The following is a 24281-nucleotide window of genomic DNA, read 5'->3' on the forward strand; positions in this document are numbered from 1 at the left end:
TGATTATAGTCAAATTAAAGCACATTTATACAAAGGGTGGGATTTGTCAAAAAATAGGGGGGAGAGGGGGGCGATCAATAGGTCTAGTTCTTCTTTAGGTTAATGTTAGATTCTATGAGCCTAAATTCCAGATGACCCCGTCCACTCCCATCCGAAACAAATCACACCCTGTGTGTGTGTGTGTGTGTGTGTGTGTGTGTGTGTGTGTGTGTATTATATATAAAAATATAATTAATTATACATATATAATTTTTAAAAAATACTATACTTTAAGAAGTTGAAATTGAGGAAGCCAACATATAAACAAACAAAAAACCAACGGATTGCACCTTAAAAAAATGAACATACAAAACTGAGAAGCCACATAAGCAAACTTAATTACAAAAACAAACAGCAGCTGTGTTCCCTGTGGTTATGCTGCGCTCATTAACTTATTTTCAGTCCATTTTAACAAGATTTTAATGCAGCTTTTCTGGCTCAAGCTGCTTCACTGTTGCTGCTAAATAAATGTTTTAACACAAGACTGAAAGTCATTGCGTTAGAAATACATACCTGGTCATCTATTACTGAATATCACATCGATGAAGGAGCAGTTCACAGATTCCTTGTTTTCACAAAGACACCGGGGTCGACCTTGACACGATCATGAGCCGAGTTACAACTGTTCCAGTTTTTAATGAGGCACTAATGGAACCAGAATAAGTAAACATGATTTCACACTATGGTCAAGGCTCATTAACACAAAGATATAGTGATGAAATGTGATGAACAATGTATGACTCATGATGAAAATAAGGAGTAGCACTCACACTGAGAATTCTGGTTAGTGGATAGTTAACTATAAATGTGATGGCTACCAAAATACATGATAATAATAATCATCAAATAATACTCTAGTTACATCACACACATATTTGAGTGTGAACTGGCACCTCCCATTGCCAGTTTACACTCCAATCTGTTTTGTCCACAGGGTCTGGAACCCACCACCTTCCGGTCCCCCAGCCCCAGTGGACTGAGCTGCTGCTGCCCCCGTGATGTGATTAAAGGGGTCCTATTATGAAAAAAATAGATTTAATCTAGCAGATTTTTATTGAAAGAAACAAAAAATCTGCTAGACGAAATCAGGAGGCATAAATTCTATCCTTAAACCACGGAAAAATGTCGAATGGGGGGTATTTAAAATAAAGTCCCTGTTGTTTCTTACTAAAGTAATAAAATTTCATGTCGGTGCTATGAAATAGAGACAGTTTTGAGGATGATCTTGAGGATGCAAAAAGGATTACAGCAATAAAATTCAGACTCATCCAATGCATTTTTGAAAGGACTCATCAGCCTTCTGCAGACCTATAAAACTGGCTCCTGGTGCACACAGCGATGATTGGAAAAGGGTTCTTCTCTTACGGCAAGGGCACAACGCTGTAATCAAGGTCAAACACTTTTAGCTAGTTAAGTGTGAGCTGCTCCTGAATTTCCTGACGTCACTCATCACTTGTTGATCAGATTGGACTAGAATTGATCATTTTTACTTGTTAATTCTGTGCACACAAACATGGTAGAGCTAACCCTGAGCCTCGCCCTACTCACATTTATGTTATTAAATGTCAACCCTTATGATACTTATGATAATTTAACCCCATATAATTGGAGGGATGAAATTCAACAGTAAAATAAAATATAAAAATATCTCACTCAACACACATATTGTGCCACATAATGATTGGATTTTGAAAAGAAAAAAAAAGTCATCAATACATCAGATGAAATTGGAAAGCATGAGGGAGGTGAAATGCAGCGGTGAACAAAGATATTTGTGGCAATGTTGCAAAAGAGAAAAAAAAATATGACAGGGGAATAAAAATGCAAATGAGAGATGGGAAATGGCTTCAGACATAAAGAGAGATAGTCAACATATTCATTTCCCCACACTCTATATAGCATCACATTCATAACCTCCTGCTGCCACTCATGATGTAAGACTGAGGCAATTAACGTCTTTCATCTGTCATACACTGTGTGTGTGTGTGTGTGTCTGTGTGTGTGTGCGCACGTGCACAGATCAAAGATAAAAATCCCGCTGCCTTTCACCTCAGGGAGATGATGTCATTCCCTGCACAGCAGGAAGTGATACTGGCAAACAGCTGACTTTACTCACCATTTTACTCACCTTTTTTTTTTCTTGCAGCTGCAGTATGACATCATGTGTCGTTTCATTTCGGAATATATGAAAATTTTATTAAAAATAATTTGCCACATTTTAGAAACCTAGAAAATTAGAAAACAGGAAATCCTCATATTCTCTGCGATGGGAGCTATTCTTGAAGTTATTGTTCTTTAATATTTTTCCTAAGGACAGGATAGCCATATGTTTTCCAATTACAGTATTTAAATTGCCAGTTAGTTACAAAACATAATGGATAATGTATTCTATGACAGAAAAATTAATTCAGTTCTACTGTGTTGATGTGTTACTGTGCGGAAATAGAAATAGGGAATTGACCTGGCATATTGTTAATAATGGGTTTTGACATCTGATTTTTTTTATTTCATTCTATTTTATTTTACATGGATTCTTCTTAGCATCTAACCAAACCAAAACATTTTGTAATGACTAATCTATAGAAGGAAAACCCATATTATATTTATGACTAATGCCACAAATCATAACGCTTTCATGATGTATTTTGTGTATGTAGCATTAGTTTGGGACAGAAAATAATTATAGTGAATCATGAATTTGCAGCATTATAGGTCTTGCATGTAAATATTGCTTTTTAGAGGTTTTAGAAGATTTTGCATCTGTATTTGTATTTATATAGATTCAACTACACCTTAGTGTAGTATTGTAAGATTACAAGATGGAGGTCCTTTAAAATACTTTGAACTATCCGTTTCCTTTTACAGAACGCTAGACAGGAGCTCTTATAAATATAAAACAAGGTGTTTTATATTTGCAGCTATTACCTTATAGATAAGAACTATCAAATGGCCAACAAGTTATCTGAGAGGCTACGCTCACCAATTCTCTTTACTTTTGTAACTGTGAACATAACAGATTGCCTGCCCGTTCATAATAATGGTAAATATATATTGATGTTTTTAGAGTTATTAGAAAGTATATTATCAATATAGTTCATTATCATTATATTAATACATGTTATCTAAACACTCTGCTACTATTTAAGCTAAATCTTCTGAGGAGGAAACAAAGAGCGGTAAAACTGACCTTTCCTAAGATGACATAGAGAACACATCTTTGCTAATGTGTGAGTCACAGCTTATTAAAATCAAGAAGATAGATGCCCATCTTGCCGACGTTTCGTCTAACCTCGGTCACCGGTGCATTAACTCTCCGCATAAACGTGAAAGGTCCACAAGGCCGATGGAGTTCACGCTGATTTGTTGAGCGTGTGTTGTCAAGGGCGTGTCGACGCAAATGCACAAAGAGAGATAACAGAAACCATAATTACAGTCACACTGTTCGGCTGAGTGAACAACACCATGCTAAAGAGATGATGGCTTCATCCAAACACATTCAGGCAGATCTGAGGATAGCATGTTGTATTACTATTACAGCTATAATTACAGCCATAAAGGATAAAAGCAGATATGAAGAGGGGATCCAACTATGATTATATGAGCACATTGATTAGGACATAGTTACTTTAAAAAAAACAACAAAAAAAACAATCAGTCAGAATTATGATGTGCACGTCCCAAGGTGTGTGTTTGTGTGGGCGGACCACTCAGCAAATCAAAGTGTTTTGCAGCAAAACGGCATGATTTGCCTCTTGACCTCTCTGTCCTTTTCTTGAAAGGCTGTACGTGTGTGTGCGTGTGTGTGTGTGTGTGTGTGTGTATGTGTGTGTGATTGGTAGAGTGAGTCTCTGGAGAGGAGAGCTTTTGTCTGTTGAATGGCCACTCAGTCTGTACTTGTGTGTGTGTGTGTGTGTGTGTGTGTGTGTGTGTGTGTGTGTGTGTGTGTGTGTGTGTGTGTGTGTGTGTGTGTGTGTGTGTGTGTGTGTGTGTGTGTGTGTGTGTGTGTGTGACGACTGACAAAAACAGTGAACAGTAATTGGTAGGCAAGAGAAAACGCTTTCACTTTCTTGGTTGGTTGATCACTGAATTCAGGTGAGGATTAAGAGCGGGACAAGGCAGCAGTTGAATTTTGTGGAAATAATTTACTGTCTTCAGTACTTTCTGAAGTTGCTCTTTATTAATTACAGCAACACCGTGGTGACAATAAATGAAATGTTACAGTTATAGATATTACAAGACTAGGTTTTATAAAATAGACTAACACAAGAAATGGATCGTCAACTTTTACGGGTTTGTTAAAATTTGTAAGTCAGATTTTCTTCAGTATTTGGTAAACGTCTGCATTAAAATGTTTGACGTTTTGCTGCACATGATTAGGACTATTTAAATTGGGGTTACCTGATTAATGCCCTTTGCCTACACAAAATATGGAATAAAAATAATATTATTATTTACCAGATTTATTATCCCTCTCCATTTTTATGAATAATCTTTGGTTATGCACAGTTGTTCAACCAGTTTTCACTGTTGAACACTCACTTTTTTTTGCAGTCTGGGAGCATCAATATGTAATAAGCACAATGCTCTATGGTGATGTTTGCTTCAAACTAAATGCCAACTCTGTAATAACCAGACCCATAGGAATAAGAATAGAGGCCAAGCATATTAATGACAGATATCAACCGATGCAGCATCCAGTATGACTCACAGTATCCCCACAGACAAGCAGTTATTAGTTGTTGACGATTGTGTGGATTTTGGTTCTTTCATTTATGGTGTTAATCATGTAGTGTGAAGCAGACACTAGATCTTCTTTCTTTTCATTTGTGAATATTTGCTTTTTCTGCCTTACAAGTGGCCTCTGGCAGTTGCTGGGCTAGCAATAACAAATTGTTCTCAATATTTTATGTCATAATAATAATTTTAAATCAGCAAAATAACAGCAATTTGTAACATTAGAGTCCATACAGAAAGGTCAATCCTAAGCGGCTCTTATTATTGATTGTTTGGCTGAGTTTCTGGTGTCTGGCGATGCTTTCTCTTGTGTTTTCATCTAAAAACGTGCGATAAGCTGCTCTTGGAGCTTGTGATAACTGAACTTATAGTGTTATTTTGTTCCATTAAGCAGCTGCAGTAAGATTGTGAGCCCGTATGACCAAAAAAAGTTGGCTGTTGTCAATGTTAGTATTCACATTTTTCCTCAGTGTATTTCTTCTATTTCAAAGGGCCATTTAACTCCTTTTGAAAGAATCTGTTTGATTTTCTAGACTGCAGTAAATAAGTGAAAACAGCATTAAATTTCTGTGTATTTGATCAAGCTTCTCTCTAAAATCTACTAAATATTTCAATGTTGTTGTTTTTTGCCCTGGAGACTCCGTGGATGCTTCTCCTCCATTGTTTGTCCTTTTCCCTGCAGTGATTTTCACCTCCTGTCTGTCTGCTCTCCTGTTCAGGTGTCTTGTGGAACCTGTCGTCATGCGATGCCCTGAAGATGCCCATTATCCAGGATGCCCTGGCTGTGCTGACCAATGCTGTGATCATCCCTCACTCAGGCTGGGACACATCTCCTCATACGCAGGAAGACCGCAAACTCCACCTCCACTCCTCCCAGGTCCTCCGTAACGCCACGGGATGCCTGAGGTCAGTGCTTTTATTTCTATTTTCTTTGTTTTCACATGTCCCTAAAAGTTCATACATTAATTAGTACAAGTAGTCCTCAACCTAAGAACACAATTGGTTGTGAGAGGTTGTTCGGAAACTGAAATGTTTCTAAATCGTTATTTATCAAATTTCAATTTATAATCTCCATTTAAGGTCATTTAAATGTCATTACTACAGTATTTGAAATAAAGTACTATTCCAGAAGACTTACCAGAACAATTACAAGACAGAAAAACCAAAACATAAATGAAATAAAATACTGTAGTACCATAATGTTGCTTACTTTTAGAGAGAAGGAACAGGAGAAGAAGGGAGGAGTTGTCAGAGGCAAAGTTGCCATAGTAGGGGTTGTCGCCCCTACCACTACCATCACTTGCCTTGTGCTTTTTGCCAATACCACTACCATTACGTACAAGAACAAACTGGGGTAGAACTATGGGACTACAGTAGTTGGGTACGGCGGTGCACGGTTGTTCGTATCTCCGAATGTTCGTAAATCGAATGTTTGTATCTTGAAATTTTCCTGTATTCATAGTAGCAACTTGTGTAGTGGGATCATTTATTTATTCAACTTAGAATAGAATGTTTTGTTGTTTGGTCTATTATTACCGATCACAAGGGCTGTTATTTTTAGATGTTGTATTTTTACCCACTGCACGCAGAGAACCGACAGACTTAACTGACTTAAATGACTCAGACTTAAATGACTCACCACTCGGGGCTTTGGATTTGCTGGGGTTCTTTGTTTCCTCATGTTAGACATGATGCTAGACATCCAGTGATACAGTCTGGAAGGAGTAAGCCTATGACACACATTTGAAGCTGTTTTGGCTCTACAGTCCAAAATGTTGAAAGTTAAAAGGCAGACCTCGGGTAATGCTTAGCAATCCAGTGTCAGATGCTACCATCTGTGTTTTGATATCATTTTCCATCCAGCTTTGAGGAACATTTGCAACATATTTTTAAAAGACAAAGTAAAGTTAAGCCCCTGTAATTTACTAAATACCTCTTAAAACATAAAATTATCAACTTATAAACTTATCATGGTACATATGTTAGCCAAAGGGTAGCTGTTTTAAACCAGCTTGATGCTGTTGACGTAGGTTAGCACAGATTTCTCAGAATGTTTCTGCTGACAGGTTTTGTCGGCTGTAAATGATGAAAATGATGAAATTTTTCAAAACTAAATCAAGACGGCAAAAGTTAGAGGCCAGAAGTTCAAAAATAACAAGCTGAGAAAGCAGCAGAGAAGAGAGGAGAGGACATGAAGCAAGACTACCATTCTCTAGGTGTCACTCTGAATGACCTCCTCATTAATATAAATCTATTTATCACAGCAGCAGTAATTATAAGACTAACATTTACATGATTTTATGCTTAATTTCCCCTCATCAGCTGAAAATTTGCTACATATTGTTATCAGCTAATGACTAATTGCATGAATATACAGAGCGGTTTTCAATTATTTCCCCACCAAAATGTGCAAAGATACCACGTGTGTTTCTGCAGGACATTTATTCTTAGGACTGATGAAGTCGTACGTATTCCTACACTTGTTTTATTCTGCTAATGATGAGTATAAACAACGCTGCGATAAGAAGTAGGGATGATGAAGGCATGTTCCATAGATGTGGTGTCAAACTAAACTTAAAAGCTGATACATCATCTGTGTGTGTTTGCGTGCGTGTGTGTGTGTGAGAGACAGAGAGAGACAAAGAGAGAGAGAGAGAAATGCTGAAACAGCACTCCGGCTTCGGTCTTTGTTCTGTACAATTCGATAATGGATAGAAGTCTTAGCTTTTGGAATTGCGTTTTCTAAGTGCTTTGTGGGATTTCATCTCAAGGAATCCATTTAAATGTTGTTTTGTATTGCAATCTGCCTTAAAGCTATCCAGACCTGACTTTTAACCTTCATGCCAGACTTTCTGCTCCCTCCATCCTGCAAAATTCAATATAAGTCAAATGGAAACTTTAAAAGTTTTTAATCCTATACCTCTGAAACAATCTTAAAAGGTGTGTTATGTTCTGAGGAGGGGTTGAGGACCCCCCAAAAAATGCATTTGAACAACAGTTAGAGAGCAGGATGCAACCCCTCATGGGACAAGTCCAAAGGAAAAGAAGAAGTTGATTATTATAGCAGGATCACATTTGATTGGCTGTGGACCAGCAACATAAACAAACACGTTGGACCCCATTGGTCTGGATCCAGACCCATTAATTACCGTTCTGCCTTAGCGTGTGTCACAAACATTTAAAATAGCTAATGATGGGGTTTGATGAGAGTGAATTAACCTCCCCCGGTTTGGTTTAAATAAACACCGCATCTATTAAATAAATAAAAACTAAATAATAACCCCATTAATCACCATTTTCTTCAAATAGAAACATAATTCGAGACAGCTATTCATCCATTAGATATCTATACACATACTATTTGTTGGTGAGTGTTACTTAAAGCTGCATGATGAAATTACCATATCTAAGACAGTGCTCATAAATATTTCTAACACATGTGTGGGTTGTGTATCAGATATGCTTGATCTGCTCCCGATTTCCTTTCAACCAAAACATTTCATCATCAAAAGTAAAAGCACGTCTCGCCGAAACTACAATGACAACCGAGTGTGAAACATCCACAAATTGCGTACATCTTTTCATACATCTTTTCGCTCTGAAACGCTTTTACATTTATCAGATAGCCTTTGCAGAAGAATGTATTTTTTTAACAGAGTAAATAGGTCCGTTTGCTGTGCGACAGCTTTCCTCTGTGTTACGTTTGACATTTGAAACATGACCATGAGAGATTCTAAATGTCTCCTCTGGAGGATGTGACAAATGTTGAGGGATGATGATACCGTGACAACACTTGCATCCCTGTTTCGAGTGTTTGAGCATCTCTTCATTTCTCTACCCAACGACTTGTGTGAGACATTAATCCCGACCACAATATGTTTCCTCACCTGCTCCCTATGAAAAATAAACTATTGAGGCTTTAGCTGCATCTTCTATTATTGCAGGTATGTGTGTGTATGTGTGTGCGTTGCAGGAAAGTATTTGAGGTGTGACTCAGCTTCCAAAAACTCAGGAATAATTCGTCTTTCTCACGTCTCGTTAGGGAACGCTGGGAGTCTGATGAGAGATTGAATATTTCATGGCAGGTTTGGTATATCTCTGGCCACCTGCGCCCGCTCTCCCCCTCCGACTCCCATCATCCTCCCTGCTATCTCACGTTCCCCCTTCTTCACTCTTTATTTACCTACTTCTCCCTCACTCCATCTTTCCATTACTGCACTTATATTCTCTGTCATACTATCCCTTCCTTTATCACGTTTGTCATCTTCTGTCTCAGCTCGTCTCCTCCTCCATCTTTCTCACGTACACGAACGCACATTTATTCTGTCTGTGTTTACTCGCTGCTCATTTCCTCCCTCTCACAGGAAGTCCTCAAACCTGTGACGCAAGAGAGCTGGATATGAATTATGCAGTGTAAATTTGCAGATGTGAAAATTAATTTTGCATCAACTAAGAGTTATAGAAGCAATAAAAAGAGGCTATATAAAGAGGCTTTTAGCAGGATTACACAGTAAATTAAGTATACATTTTGAAAGTTATTCTCATTCCTAAACCCCAACAATAAAGATTGTTTCAGAGATAATAAAGAGCACAATATCAGGTTTCTTTGATCGGATGAACAAATGTGCAAATACTATGTCAGTTATGTAACAAGTCTTCAATCCTTAAAAAAGGAGAAATTACAAACCCCATGCTGTGAGCTGTAAACACACCAACATGTGAATGGAATTCTTGCTTTACTCGTGGCATCATTTGACTTCTTCATAAGTAAGAAATATAAGAAACACTGTTTCCGGGTGATTGATGTTGGAGCCATAGGAGGAACTGTACTTGAGGGATTATAGCAAACCAAACTTTTTGTCAAGTAATACTGTATGGCTATCCCCGACCGCCTGATGACCTGCCATTAGTCGGAGTAGCCCGTGGAGGATCCAGCCTTCCTCAGGCTTCATTGGAGACGAGGCCTTTCCCTGCAGGGAACACCCCGCCAGCTGTTTAACCAACATCTGTCCTCTGCTCAAGTGGTTTTAGAGAATGATTCCACAGTCACGATAATGTCCCCCATTTCTTACTTAATGATCTACTGAAAACTGGATGTGTCTCGTCTAGAGAATCTCAATGCCGGTAGACATTTAGGATACAGTTCTCCACAAATTTCTCATTCTAGTTGAAATTTTGCACAGGGATTCAAAGCGTAGCGGTATTTGTGTCGTTCCCATCTGCAATATGAATTTACATCCACTTGTTGCTTTGCATTGACTTTTGCTTGCCACTACTTTTTAAATGTATAATGCCATCTATAATAATCTATTTCCTACTTGTTTATGACATAAAATGTGATTATGTATCATCATGAACTGTACATTTAAATCATAAAGTTAAGTGGAAATAATGAAAATGATGATTACGGCCTAAAACAAAAGCAGCTAATGGACTTGTACTCAGACGCACACCCATATGGGCATAACAGTATGCTTCAACATGTTGACACACACACACACACACACACACACACACACGGGCTGCCATTATTGAGGTCTGTGTATATATGTGTGTGTGTCTCTGTTTTGTAACAGGAATGTGAGTTCTGCAGGCGAGGAAGCCAGGAGGAGGATGAGGGAGTGTGAAGGCCTGACAGATGCTTTGCTCTATGTGATTCAAACTGCTTTAGGGAGCAGTGAGATTGACAGCAAGGTAACATCCAACTCACAAACACACACACACACACACACACACACACACACACACACACACACACACACACACACACACACACACACACACACACACTATCACAGCCTATAGCTCATCTTCACCGATAACAACCTGCATACAAACACACACATATACACAATGACATTTCAAATAAAAAGTCCTATGTAAGTGTGTGGCTGTTTCTAGGTATTTTTCGTTTCCTAAAAGTGTTTTTCAATATGATTATTATGTCAAAAAGTATTTCAAATTAACATAAATTTGCATGTATTACAGTACACGCAACTGTGAATTATCCATCTTTTCAGATTGTAATTACACACTGTATATTCATGATAATCTGTATAAATTGTTTGCCTGTGGTTTTTGTGTTAATATTCAGGCCACAAACTACACAAGGTGGAAAATATGTGTTTGGACATAGAGTATTTCTTGCTGTGCTGAACAAATAACAATTTTCTCATGAATATAGCCTATGTTAAGTTATTTAATGCTAACTGAACCACTTATAATATTTTAAGGTGTTCCTCAATGTCATGGACACACGATCCTTTCAGACGCAAATAGTGTGATGGGTGTATTTACATCCTGCAAATTAACGGATCCAAACATTTCTACCATTCAGGGAGAAAGCAGCTTTTGGATATGACCGTTGTTTGTCGCTAAACTCAATGTTTGATTAGTTAGTGACGGCTCATTCAATGGCATTCCTATGTCAAACCATAAGCCAATACAAGAAAGATATCGCTGTACAAGACAGAACATATTCCTGTATACTCATATCAAGTATGGCATCTGTCAAAAACACTCCTCTGTTTGTCTTTGCAATATTTATAGTGAGAAACAGTTTTCTTTACTCATCACTCAAGCTTTTTTTTTCTTTTCGGAATGCTTGTATTTTCCTTGAGGCAGTTGTTTCAGTTCCTCATGCCTTTGCATGCATGAAAGAAAACTTTTTCCAGGAAGATGTGTGAATCAGTGCAAAAAAATATCTTGGAAGAACATTCCACAGTTTCATATAAACAAAAGCATCGGGAAAAAATGCTGTCTAAAATATCACATGTTTGAAAATGTTAACAGATTGATTAAAGCTAACACATTGTGATAGAAAAACAGAGTATCAAGATATCTTACATTCTTTCTCACTCAATCCAGATGGCCAGTGACACAGAAGCATAGCGAGATTGTGTGTGTAGTGGGGTTTTTTTGTGACAGCCTGTGAGCAGCCATCCATGTACATCTGCTTGTGTGCATATGGTCCCGTGTGTGTAAAGCTTGTCTAACTGTGTATATGTGTGTGTTTTCTTCGCTTTTCTACCTTTAGACTGTAGAAAACTGTGTGTGCATCCTGAGGAACTTGTCGTACCGTCTGGCTGCAGAGACATCACACAGCCAGCAGGGGGGATCAGAAGAACTTGACGGTCTGTTGTGTGACACTGGTGGGAAGGATGCCGAGAGCTCCGGATGCTGGGGCAAAAAGAAGAAGAAAAAGAAGGGACATGACCAGGTGACGAGACAATATCAAATGTTTTCCTCAGTTAATTTTCTATATACGCATTTTTTTTATTTGGTTGGTTTGTCAGCAGGTTTTTTGATGATGGGTCCAGGTTCAAAATGAAAATGTAACTTTTCTTTTTTTTTTGCAAGATAGGTTATTTTTCCTCAATCATGCAAAAACTACTGAAGCAATTTCCACAAAATATATTGAGTAGTGGGGTGTTTGGGTGACTCATAGGTAGAGAATTGCACTCTCCTGACAACCATGTCCCTGATTCCTTTTTTGATTTCCGTTTTGATTCTGTCAAATATTTATTGCTATTGCATCATGTTAGGTAAAACTCAGCTCAAGGTTGTGTGGATCTCTTGATTTCACAATGTATCTGAGATCTACGTATCTGATAATAAGATCATTGTCCTCTGATGACTTGTGTTGGTTGGCATTTGAATACTATTTTGAGAATTGAAGACATCACAAATTCTACGGTTTCACATCTCAAAATGCAAAATGTTTATTTAAGTGTTTCTAACATTTCTGAGGATTCATGGGGGATTCTATGAGTAATGTCGTCTTTGACTGGTTTACATCAACTGTCTTGTTATAAGAATCTCCTCCTGCCCTTAGCAAAAGGATACCACTGATCCTGACTGATTATGAACAGCAAAATCCAAAGGCTCAGTCCTACTGATCAATATTCATTTAAGCTAAGGGACAGTGTTTGGTCTCAGCTAAAGTGTTCTACTTTCTCAGACTTTCAAAAGATGCCATGTTAACTTTTGATGTCTTCCCAAGTCTTATCCATTGCCCATTTATACAAATGCACACATAGCTGGTTCATATTTTTTGCTGCGATCATCCTAAATTAAGCAAAAAATTACTTAATTCAGAAATAAAAAGTCTATCCTTCAGTTTCCTGTAACCTCATATCTTGAATTTAGTCTAAACATGCTCATACAGGCTTCAGACATCCCACTGCTTCTGATCCATTTTTGTCATGGAACTGTGACTAGAATTCAAAAATGATAGATGAAACAGATCTCTTAGTAAAAGAAGCACTCTGTTGTGTGCCAGTGTAGTGACAACAGTGCGAAATGCCTGCCCAATCAAAGCCGAGTATGCTAATCATTGGCTTGATGCTGAACAGGCTCACAAGTTGAGATGAGAGTGGCTGCAGTCACAAGTCCCTGTGTGAACCTGACTGGATCACAGATGGCTTTAATGAGTGGAGAGAGCTCAAGGTGCGGACTGCATGTGGACATAGTGCCTGTGGATCTGCTGGGATAGGCTCCTGCAGCACCCATGACACCCCCCAAGGTGGAAAAGCACCTGAAGACGAGATGATCACAGTTGTCTCATCTTCTAGGAAACGGATGGATGGATATTTCTATTTGCATATCAACGTCTGAGGAAATGGAAGCTGTCAAAAAATGCCCAGTGCGAGACAGTTCTCTAAATAACAGAACCGACTTCATACCCGAACAGACATTTGTGCGATTTGACCTCTATTTACGCTTTTTGTGCAATGATGCTCTGTACAGAAGAAAGCATCTCTGGGCCATGGGTTTATTGGTGGTTTGGATATGTGAATAATATCCAAATCATTTTGATTCTGATATGATAAGAGTGCTGCTTCCAGTTTAGGAGCATTTCATGTTATTGTTGGTTCAAAATATCCTCAGATGAGTATTTATCAATTCACTGCAGCTTTCTTTGATACCCTGAATATTTGGGAAACATATTCACCCACCACCTGTACTATTAAGTTCTCTAGAATAATTCACATGAGTCACACAAGCTTGATGATGTCATAAAATTACATCATCTTGGTGCAAAGCTTTCTGTTTTCTCTGTGTAGCATCATCAGTCTGTGCTAACAGGTTTCTAGAGGAACAGATAATCATATCTACCCCGAAAGAGAAACCGTAAATCAGAAAATACCACATGGTCAATCCATATGTGGAGTTTTATCCTGTGTTTCATTAAAAATGTTAACACTCTTGCTGCTGTGATTGACAAAAATCAAACCTCTGCCTCAAATAATACTCTATCCTCATATCATGGTAATAAGCAATCAGCATTGCATTCTGGTTGACTGGAAGGCATGTTTTTCCAACTTAAAGTGAAGCCATGGTGATTATAAAATCCCACATCCATGGCGCATCAGAATGGGTAAATTATATATTATCCCAGCATGATTTTTTTCCCTTTTCATTATTAAAAACAAAACAAAACAAAACAACACACATACACACACACACACACACACACTAGAAGAAGATTTTAAAATGTTTTTCCACTTGTCAACGTTTTTGCACATCCAAGCAAAACCAGTGAGATGAGGGCTTTTAAAAGTAACCCTGGAATCAGATTGTAAAGGGACAAATCATAACCGCTTTCTACTGATAATGTAGACCACCCCCCCACCACACACACACACACACACACACACACACGATCTGTCTGTCTCCACTCCAGTGCAGCTGTGGGTGATTACCATGAAGTAGTGATTTGGGAGCTTGTTGGGAAGGGTAAAACACAAAAAACTGTCAGAGTAATTAGTGGAGAGAATGAGGAGAGGAGAGGAGGAAAGGATGTGTTGGTGGAGAGGAAAGAGTCAAAAAGAGGCTGGGCAAAGGGGGAGGCTGGAAAATAAAAGGGTGAGGGAGAGAGGGGGGTGGGGGGGAAGTGGTTGAGTGGTGATATCAAACAGGGTAGCAAAAAAAAAAACCCCAAAAAAAAACAACATGAAATATTTTTTTCAATGCAGTGTGTTGGCAATATTACATCGCCTTAGCAGATGTGATGTGAGATTACATCATTGCAGATGGTAGTAGAAAACATTTTGATCATCCAAGTCATATCATTATGCATGGTAGACCTATTATCGGATCAGAATCGGATAAAGAATAATCTGTAAAGGTGAACATGTTTGGGACAAACAGACCAGTATTAATCAGCTGTAATAAAAACAAAGTCATTGAGGTAATATTCACAGAAAATATCTACTACTGTATCTAGGTGTTCACTAACCCACTAACCCAAATACTATTCTATCTCAGTTGTTGTTTTCATGTCTTTATATCTCAGGCTTTTCATTGCAAATAGATGTCCAGCTAAGCTAACATCACCTCCATGAGTTCATTATAAGGACTTTCTTGAATTTATCAGCAGTTCCCTATCAATATGGCAAATATTGCAAGCATTTTTTTTTTTTTTGGCCCTACTTATTCTTTCTGTCATGGAACTGCTACAACAAGGGAGGAAAGTGAATTAGGACTGACAATGACAACTAAGAAAACCAATCAGGCAAAGAAGCCAGACTAAATGATGAGGTGTCTGACTATTGATCTCCCCTCAGCCCCAGCATCCCATACACACAAGGAACGGCACTGAGAACAATTCTGAAACAACAGCTATGTGATACTGGCTTTTACTTTCGCTATTTTTATTTCTATTTATTTTTTTCTGATTTTAAAATAGATTTAACTAAAGAATAGCAGTTACAGCACTTTCAAAATGATGCATTGTAATGGATCATATGTTAGAGGGATGCGTGAAACAGCAAGTCCAATATCCAGCCCGGGGAAAGAGCTAAAGATTACCTTGTGTTGCAAATTAAATTATTGTGTTCATAATTCACCTTCTCATCAATGGTTTAGCCAAATGCCAGCGGCACTAATCTGTGAGAATTGTATTCCAGTGTCATTGACAAATCTCCCCATGGGCGATTTAATACTGACGTAGATTATCTGTGTTTATTTATTTCTTTTAAATGCATCATTAGTACGGGAAGAAGTGTCAGATTTCAATTACAGAGGAGATAGAAAAACAGAAAATAAAAACAAATGAATGCCACCTTATTTATATGTATTAACTCTCTTCCCATCGTTTCCCTGTTCTTCCCTGGGGGGATCATTCTGGCACTGTACCACAACTCACACACAATTTAAAAGCTTTTCTATTCTGAATTATGTCTCATCCTCTGCAGTGGGATGGCGTCGGTCCGTTTCCGGACTTGGCAGAGCCCCCGAAAGGCATCCAGATGTTATGGCACCCCACCATTGTCAAGCCCTACCTCACCCTGCTGTCTGAATGCTCCAACCCAGACACCCTGGAGGGAGCAGCTGGGGCTCTGCAGAACTTGGCTGCTGGCAGCTGGAAGGTAAGGACTGCTGTTCCAATGCCTGTGATAATATAATATAACAACACCGAAGGGCGTCTGCAAATATGATAAAATTACAATGTGGGGCGAAAAAGTGTTTTTAAAGTCAGAAATCAGATAGAAACAACCCAAAACAGCTATCTAGTACAAATCATTGGGTACGAATGTCTCCAAAATAAACACTTTATTGCACTGCAATTAATAATAAAAATCGCATTTTCATCAATATGGTTTAAATAACAGCATAAATTACACAAAGGGAGCATTTGATGACTGTGTCAGGCTTCAATGTTAGTCGTTTCCCAGCCTCATTGATTTTTTAACTGTCAGTTAAGTTGATGGATGGTTTCGACTGAACAGCTTTTAGGCAAACAGACTATAATCCTGTGTTTGACAGATGTCTGTTCTTATGAAAGAGAGATGACTAAGAAGATTCTGGTGAATCATTGATGGATGAGATATATTGTTATTACTCCTTTGTTAGACAAGGCCTTACAGACTGCTGCAGAGACAAGTAATGGACCTTATGTTGAATTTTTGTCATTTTGTTACACTGAGTTGTGTTTTGTTTTTCTTTAAACGTCTGATCAATATACCAGGAAGACAATACATCAGAAAAAAAATACACCAAAAAAAAAAGGAACAGATAATATAAAATATATGTCTTTGTTCACCCCCCACAACCTTCCTGTCCAGTGGTCTGTGTATATTCGTGCTGCAGTGCGTAAGGAGAAGGGCCTCCCCATCCTGGTGGAGCTGCTGAGGATAGACAACGACCGGGTGGTGTGTGCCGTGGCCACCGCGCTGAGAAACATGGCTCTGGACATCAGGAACAAGGAGCTCATAGGTGAGCTGTGAGTTTACAGCCAATAAAGAGCATTAATGTGATCATTTCTGCACTTATGGACGGTAATGGTCCTGACTCACCGAATTAGTCCCTTCAGTTACAATAAATGTGATATATGTTTCAGTAGAAGTCTGTAGCTGAAAATTCTTTTGAAAAGGAGTTGCAAATTTTTATTTTCCTGTTGCTTTTTATTTGTTGGGGTGCCTGACTGGCAGTGAAATTGTGTATCATTCAAATAGAAGAGAAATAGGCCTCAGTGTTATTTAGTGTCCCCCCCCATTCTGTAAGTAAATAGTAACACTGCTCTGACTGACTGATGCTTGTTTTTCCTTTGGAGTGATGTCGGTAATAAACTCCACGTTTCTGCTGGTCTCCATAGCAACAACCTCCTGCCTTTTTCTGCTTTGTCTGATGCTTGAGGCTCTCAGATTTGCGTGTGTGTGTCTGTGTGTGTGTGTGTGTGTGTGTGTGTGTGTGTGTGTGTGTGTGTCCTCTTTTAGCATACAAACCAGTCATGTGTGCAGTATGTGTAGGCTGCAACACCAGACTTTCATCCCACAGCCATGGGCCATGTATATTATGATGGGACACAATGTCCTGCCATTGCTTGTGTGGTGTTAACATGATGATAGTGTTGAAATAACATTGGAGAGACAACATATTGTCTTGTTGTTTCCTCAGAGCTCTTAGCAGTAGTCAATAGTGTCTGCACAAACAGGCTCCCTGTGAGATAACTAGTGTCATCGCTGCAATGCTGCACACTAGCTTCAGACCATCAATGCACTTGTCGATATAGCCAAAACTGCAATTATATGGCAATAGCCAATAAATGTGCATGATTAATCATTGACATCATTGCTAAATCAGGAAAAAAAACACATACAGTGCCCCCTTGTTCCTCGAGGTTAATGCGTTCCAGGAACCACACGCGATTAACAAATTCCGCGATAGAGCGACAAACTATTAATCTTATTATTCGCGGCAATTTAAATGTTTATGAACCCTCCCCATACTGATACTAAACCCCCCTCTATCTGTGTTACCTTTTATCACACTCTTATAGACTGTTTAAAGCACTTTTGCGTCTCATGTAAGTCCGCGACTCACGGAACGGAGCGCACGTCCGGATGCCATCAGCCAATAGAATGCTTGTGTGCCCCCCAATCCCTCTCCCATCACCCTAGGGTGGTGACTCACTCAGAACAAGGGGCTAGAGGGCAGATTGGACAAGATTGTTCGACAGCGGACCTAGGGTGTCATGGGAAATGTAGTCAACTGGTGTTAGATTACGTGAGCGTGTCAGCATGACAGCCCTCTAGGAATTTTCCCGGTCAGCGCTGTGAGCTTCAGCTGTGGAGCGTTTGGTGGAGCAGAGATGATCAGTTTGAGGACTGATGAGGGGATGAACGCTCCATCAACACCAAAATAAGAGTTTTTTTTTAACATGATGTTTTTTGGTTCTTTAATAAACCGATGGATGACACGACATTTAACACTTTTGTCATTCCGTGTCTATATGTACTGCCTCACAATAGTTTTTGCGAGAGCTATCGGAATGTTTCATTTCTTTCTTTATCATTGCTAAACACAGCTTTTTGAAATTGTTTTTGTCTTTCATGCATAAGCTGCCAAACAGATGTTGATGATGAATCTTTGTAGAGGGATTGACCGTCAAACAAGGAATGAATAATTCAGTTATTCAAACTGCTTTTCTTGAAGAGATTGTTTGATGCACCTGTTGTGATGGTACAAATCTTTTACTATGAAAGTTTGAATGAATTGAAAAGGAACTGTTGGACTTTAATGGATCTATTTTGTCTACAATTTTATTCCCAACATTTCTCCAACTCCCTCTGTTGCTCTTTTTTTTCACTGCTTCAGGTAAATATGCCATGAGGGACCTGGTGCATCGTTTGCCCGGAGGCAGCAACAACAACAACAGCACCAGTGGGAGCGGAGGAGGAGGAGGAAACCCCAGCGCCCTGGTGGGGAAGACCATGTCAGATGACACAATCACAGCTATCTGCTGTGCATTGCATGAGGTCATCACCAAAAACATGGAGAACACCAAGGCCCTGAGGGACGCCGGCGGTATCGAGAAGCTCATCGGCATCGCCCGCAGCAAAGGGGACAAGTAAGCCGAATGGAGACACGACACCATCCGAGAGCAGAGGGGAGAAGACTTTTTAATAGGGCCTGATTTTATTGTTTGATAAATGTCGATGTTGTAATACTAGAAATGATTTAACCTGGTACAAACTCATTACGAAGAATAGAGTGATTTACCATTACTATGTCAAATTGGAATAAGGAGTGCGGTAGTCAGGAGAAGACGAAACAGGAATCACAGCTGCATCACTGGTTTGTTTAGTACCGTAAATTCCGGATTATAAGCCGTTACGACCTGCAGTTTAAACAATGATGTGGCTAATCTCTAGGAGTTTACGGGCTAGCGGCGTCCAGGGGGTGGGCTAACAGGAAGTAGAAGAGTGAGACAGACAGTGGAAGAGATATTTGCTGAGGAGGATGCTGCCGTGGTTTGATTGAGTTTTGAACATCATGATCGTCCAATCATCATGCAGAAGCTGGGTGTCCAGGTCAGCCAAGGCCAGCCCACTGCTCCATTCACCCCTAGAGATAATGAGCATCCGGAGGCGGGACAAAATCATGGCATTTATCCATTGACTGTTTATTTCCAGGCAATGAAAAAAAAAAGTTCTGTTGAAGTGAACAGATGTTCGACTTCCACGGGAAAATGCACTGATGCTACGGGAATGTACGAGAAGTTAAAAGAAAACAGTTGAATTGTGACAGATATCTGATTCTGAGCAAAGTAGTCTTCAAGATGAAAATATTCTAAAGCATTTGCAGTCAATAAAACAGTGCAATTGACCATTTAATTGTTTGACATTTTAGAGGAAACTGATCTTTTCTTGCAGTCTTAGGAGGAATCGCCTCTGTTGTGACAGTGGGACATCAAATGCCAGAATCCAACACAGTTGCATTAACTCAAAGGACAGGAAGGAATCAACTTTAATTTCCAAAAGCTGATAAGGCCATATGGTCAAATTACAGCCATTTGTCAGCCAAGTCAAATCCTGAAAGATGCAGAGAGAAATATCACCAATCAATGAATCAGTCAATCACTCAAGCAGCTCAGGTCGGTCATTAATCTTTAAAGCATGAGGAGATTCTTTATACACCGGCTTAGTGTCTTTGTTTTACGTCTTTGGCTTCAGGATTCTGCCTCGTGATGTGGTTTATATCTCCCACCAGCTCCCAACAGGACAGTCCAGCTTTATACTGCATGTGTGTTTTTCTCTGTTGAATTCCTAGACATAGTCCCAAAGTAATGAAGGCAGCGTCTCAAGTTCTGAACAGCATGTGGCAATACCGAGACCTCCGCAGCCTCTACAAAAAGGTACAGTTAGCAAGACCGGATGTGTTTCATCAACATTCAAACAGCGTTTGACCGTACAACACAAATGTATTCCCATTATCTCCTCTTCCTCAGGACGGTTACTCCCAGTACCATTTTGTGGGCTCCTCCTCCACGATAGAAAGGGACAGACAGCGACCTTATTCCTCCTCACGCACTCCGTCCGTCTCTCCCGTACGAACCTCCCCCAACAATCGATCAGGTGAGTAAAAACCAAACCCACTCTTCTGTTTCCTCCCTCTTGTTCTCCAACACTCTTTCCGCCTCTCCTGTCAAACAAACGCCTCCAATAGAGCTGAAGTAGCTCCTGATGAATGATTCTGCTGTCAAGGGAAATCCTGTCACCATTACCCTTGAAAAACATTACCAAGGTTAGGGTTGACTGTTGTGGCATTTCTAAGAATTCAGTAAACTAAAATATGTGACCAATAGTATCTTCACTTTGGACTGGGTCTTAAAGCTCCTGGAACTGTCACTACCATGGTCCATTTAAACTTTAGATAACAAAAGACAAACCAACCCTAATTATCATGAGCATGCGTGTGTGAAATATGATCAAATGCTTCATTTATGAATCAGAAACAAACAAAAACAGCCACTTTCAAACATGGAATTTGTAATATTTCTTGCATTGTACAGAAAGAAAAACAATTCCCATTTGGTTTTGGGGGTTTTTTGTATGGAAGTTTGTTAATATACCGTGCAAGAAATGCTTTTTCGTTGTCATGTCTGACACCTACAGCGGTTTTAAAACTTGGTTACTCATCTTCTTTTGGGAATCAGCCATTATGGTAAGACTCAGCCACTATGGTTTCATTGAACAACCTGTGAAACTCTAGTTACACCATAATCGTGTAACTATTTTTGTCAAACCAAGTTTTGGTTGTGGAAACAGAAATAGGTACATATCATGCAACTATTACTGATTTTATACAACCAAATGTGATTCATCTGCAATAAACACTACCAGAGATATTAAAATAAAATTATCAGCTCTACACTTCATAGAACAATTCAGTAATATTGAGTGTGAGCTAAGTAGTTTCAGATTTGCACAACATACTGAGTGGAGCGTTGGCAGAGGTATCGCTTTATGAGTGCCCGTCTCCTATTACAAGAAATCTCCTCAATGTCTAATACAGCCTCGTGTCTGGATCTGTTTTAACGTGTGTACGAGAGATGATAATGAATGGGTACATAATTAAATTGTTCCTAGTAAGGAAAATACGATGTCCATTATTTTTCCTCTGCGCTGCTGTAGCTTTAACATAAATGTGCATCAGAGTGATGACTGTCTGAACAAGGAAAAATACTTTTAAATTCTCCATGGCAGCTAAGTAACATTGCAATTGGTCCAGAGTGTTAAGAAGGCAATATTTGATCAATCCATGAGATAAAACCACAATTAGGTGTAAAAATAAGGTCCACTTTATTGTATGCAGCTCATTGTGTTACATAACAAATCATATGTCTGATTATTGTCAAAGATATTGTATTATTTCCATCATATGTCATGACACTGGATAACTGGTATGATTGAAAAATCTATAATGGGGATGTCTTTCATTCTGTACCTGTTAGTTTGACGAAATTCAAACCAATTTAATGTGACTATCCACATTTCAAAATCAAACACCAGACATTCATGCATGTCAAGTACCCTTGAAAAAAATGATGATTTTGGAAGCTAATTCTATTAATATGACTTTTTTTTTTAAGTTTATAATTGTGAGCGAGATGGTTCATTCAAAACTTTTAATTTTAACTCATGTGGAAAATTGTCACATGCAAAAAACAGTTTCCATTGTGTGTGTATAAAACTTCAGGATACCACTGTGTGTATTAAATAGAGGTGCAGCAAGACAAAGAGAAAGAAATGGGACAAATAGAGTGAAGAGAGAAATGTCTCAATGCTTATCTGTTTAGAAAGATAGATTAGATACCCACAGTCACAATACAAATGACTGCCAAGGTCTCAATGTTTCACTCAGGGTGGTTAGAAGACAGCTGAGACAATGCTGGGTTTCAGGCAGGTAAACGTATGATGTGAGGTTCCTAAAATGTGTCCTCATATAGACCAGCGAGACAACAGTAAGAATTCCAGAGTAGTCAGAATTTCTTATTCATGGAAAAACGCATTGATACATTGCTGAGTTCAACAGTGTAAAAGTATCTCCCCTATGTGTGTGCGCGTCCGGTGTGTGTGCAGCAAGTGCCCCTGCTTCCCCCAGAGAGATGATGGCATTGAAGGAGAGAAAAACAGACTACGAATCAACAGGCAATGCTAGTTACCATGGCAACAAAGGTGAACACACATCCCGGAAGGATGCGATGACAGGTGGGACATACAAAATCCATGTGACACAAAAGCACGCCGCTCCCATAATGCTAGAAATCACAACAGTGCTTGAATAAGTGTGTGCATAATTTGATGTGAAATTCACGTTAGTGTCACTTAACAAATATTAGAGTTAACCATTTTGGAGAAAATAGAGCGAATGAGGAACTTTGCATTTGAGTTCTCCTATTATTTTTTACTGTTTTCAGGGATGTCATACTGTATGATAAATGTTTTTTTTTTTCTTTTAATTAAATTAAATTTCGAAAGGCGTTGACACAACCAGATCCGTCAGTAGTTCTTCATTATTGTAGGAGCAGAATAGTTCACACTAAAATAAATAGTGTGAACTATTTTGATGCACGATTAATAGAATATATTATTTGTTATTTCTAAACTCTGCGTGGTTTACATTGTTATTGTGAACCACGACTGACAGTGAACGTTTGAGAACTGCCTTTCACGTGACCTTTACACTCGTTTTGTCTTTGCAGGTCAGATCTCTGGTGGATCTTCCACCCTCCACAGAGGAGCTTATGTGTCACCTACTGATGATCTAAAGTATAATCAGGTACAACTTTACACTTTATGATTACAATGTTTACAACTATATACACAGGTGTCAGGAAATAATATCTGATAGACAACAGCAGCTCTACGTAGTCTCTGACCCTGAGCATCTCCAGTGTCTATCAGCTTATCGGTTCTAATCTTGGAGGAATCACTGCATAATAATCAGCAAAAATTTAATAGAAGTAGAAAAAGTCCTGGATTAAGACTTCCTTCATCATATACTTCTACTTAGTTCACTATTAGGTAACTATTGCTCTCATATTTGATTCTACATTGTTACCAGTAAGAATACAGTACCCGACTACCCATCATACCCCTTAACTGGCTGGTCTCTTTTCATATGGAAGTCATTTGAATATACAGTAATGGAAACTCCAAACCCATCAAGTCAAATAAGTCTTGACAATTATTCTTGTATAGCTAAAGGAACCGGGCCATCGGCCACTAAAGATGACAAAAATCCATTTAGTAAAATTACTGACCTGAAGAAAAATGACTGACGTTTACACAAAGTAGGAGAATACGTTTCCATTGGCAACATCATTAATTTGGTTTATAGTCATTATTTTACTGACAAATAAACAAGTCTGTGACGCATTTTACAAACTTAAAATTGGATTTTTGGCCCCCTGGTTCAGTCCTTTTAGTGCAAGTACATTATTAGTATATTAGTATATACGCATCATGCTGGATACTTACACTCTGCAGATGTCATGCCCGTGTTGTAAAAAAAGCATATGGAAGGATATGACCCATATTCAAATCCACAACGCTTATGAACAATGTTTTTGTTCAAAGGGAACTATTTGGAATACTTAAATTGCCCCGAAGCTAGCAGTATGTGGGCTCTGACCTGTAGCTACATGCATATCCTCATTTTGTCACTTAGATCTTTTACAGTTATTTCAGAACTCTTATACATAACTTCTGTTCTTGCGT

The 24281-nt window shown here is 38.8% G+C and overlaps 1 protein-coding gene across 10 annotated transcripts in view; it reads left to right on the plus strand.

Annotated features, from left to right (window-relative positions):
* Positions 1 to 24281, plus strand: part of ctnnd2b (catenin (cadherin-associated protein), delta 2b) — a 119744-nt gene that overhangs the window by 92648 nt on the left and 2815 nt on the right. For 6 of the 10 annotated variants that reach the window (XM_068341162.1, XM_068341166.1, XM_068341168.1 and 3 more), the window contains 10 exons: positions 5493 to 5679; positions 10350 to 10467; positions 11810 to 11992; positions 15972 to 16145; positions 16842 to 16992; positions 18874 to 19126; positions 20320 to 20413; positions 20507 to 20633; positions 22641 to 22769; positions 23264 to 23340. In XM_068341162.1, the coding sequence (XP_068197263.1) occupies positions 5493 to 5679; positions 10350 to 10467; positions 11810 to 11992; positions 15972 to 16145; positions 16842 to 16992; positions 18874 to 19126; positions 20320 to 20413; positions 20507 to 20633; positions 22641 to 22769; positions 23264 to 23340 (1493 nt within the window). The remainder of the gene's footprint in view (positions 1 to 5492; positions 5680 to 10349; positions 10468 to 11809; positions 11993 to 15971; positions 16146 to 16841; positions 16993 to 18873; positions 19127 to 20319; positions 20414 to 20506; positions 20634 to 22640; positions 22770 to 23263; positions 23341 to 24281) is intronic. The other 4 variants (XM_068341164.1, XM_068341167.1, XM_068341172.1 and 1 more) reach the window with 1 other exon arrangement.

Source organism: Antennarius striatus, chromosome 18 (genome assembly GCF_040054535.1).
Source record: "Antennarius striatus isolate MH-2024 chromosome 18, ASM4005453v1, whole genome shotgun sequence".
In the NCBI taxonomy this organism is placed as follows: domain Eukaryota; kingdom Metazoa; phylum Chordata; class Actinopteri; order Lophiiformes; family Antennariidae; genus Antennarius; species Antennarius striatus.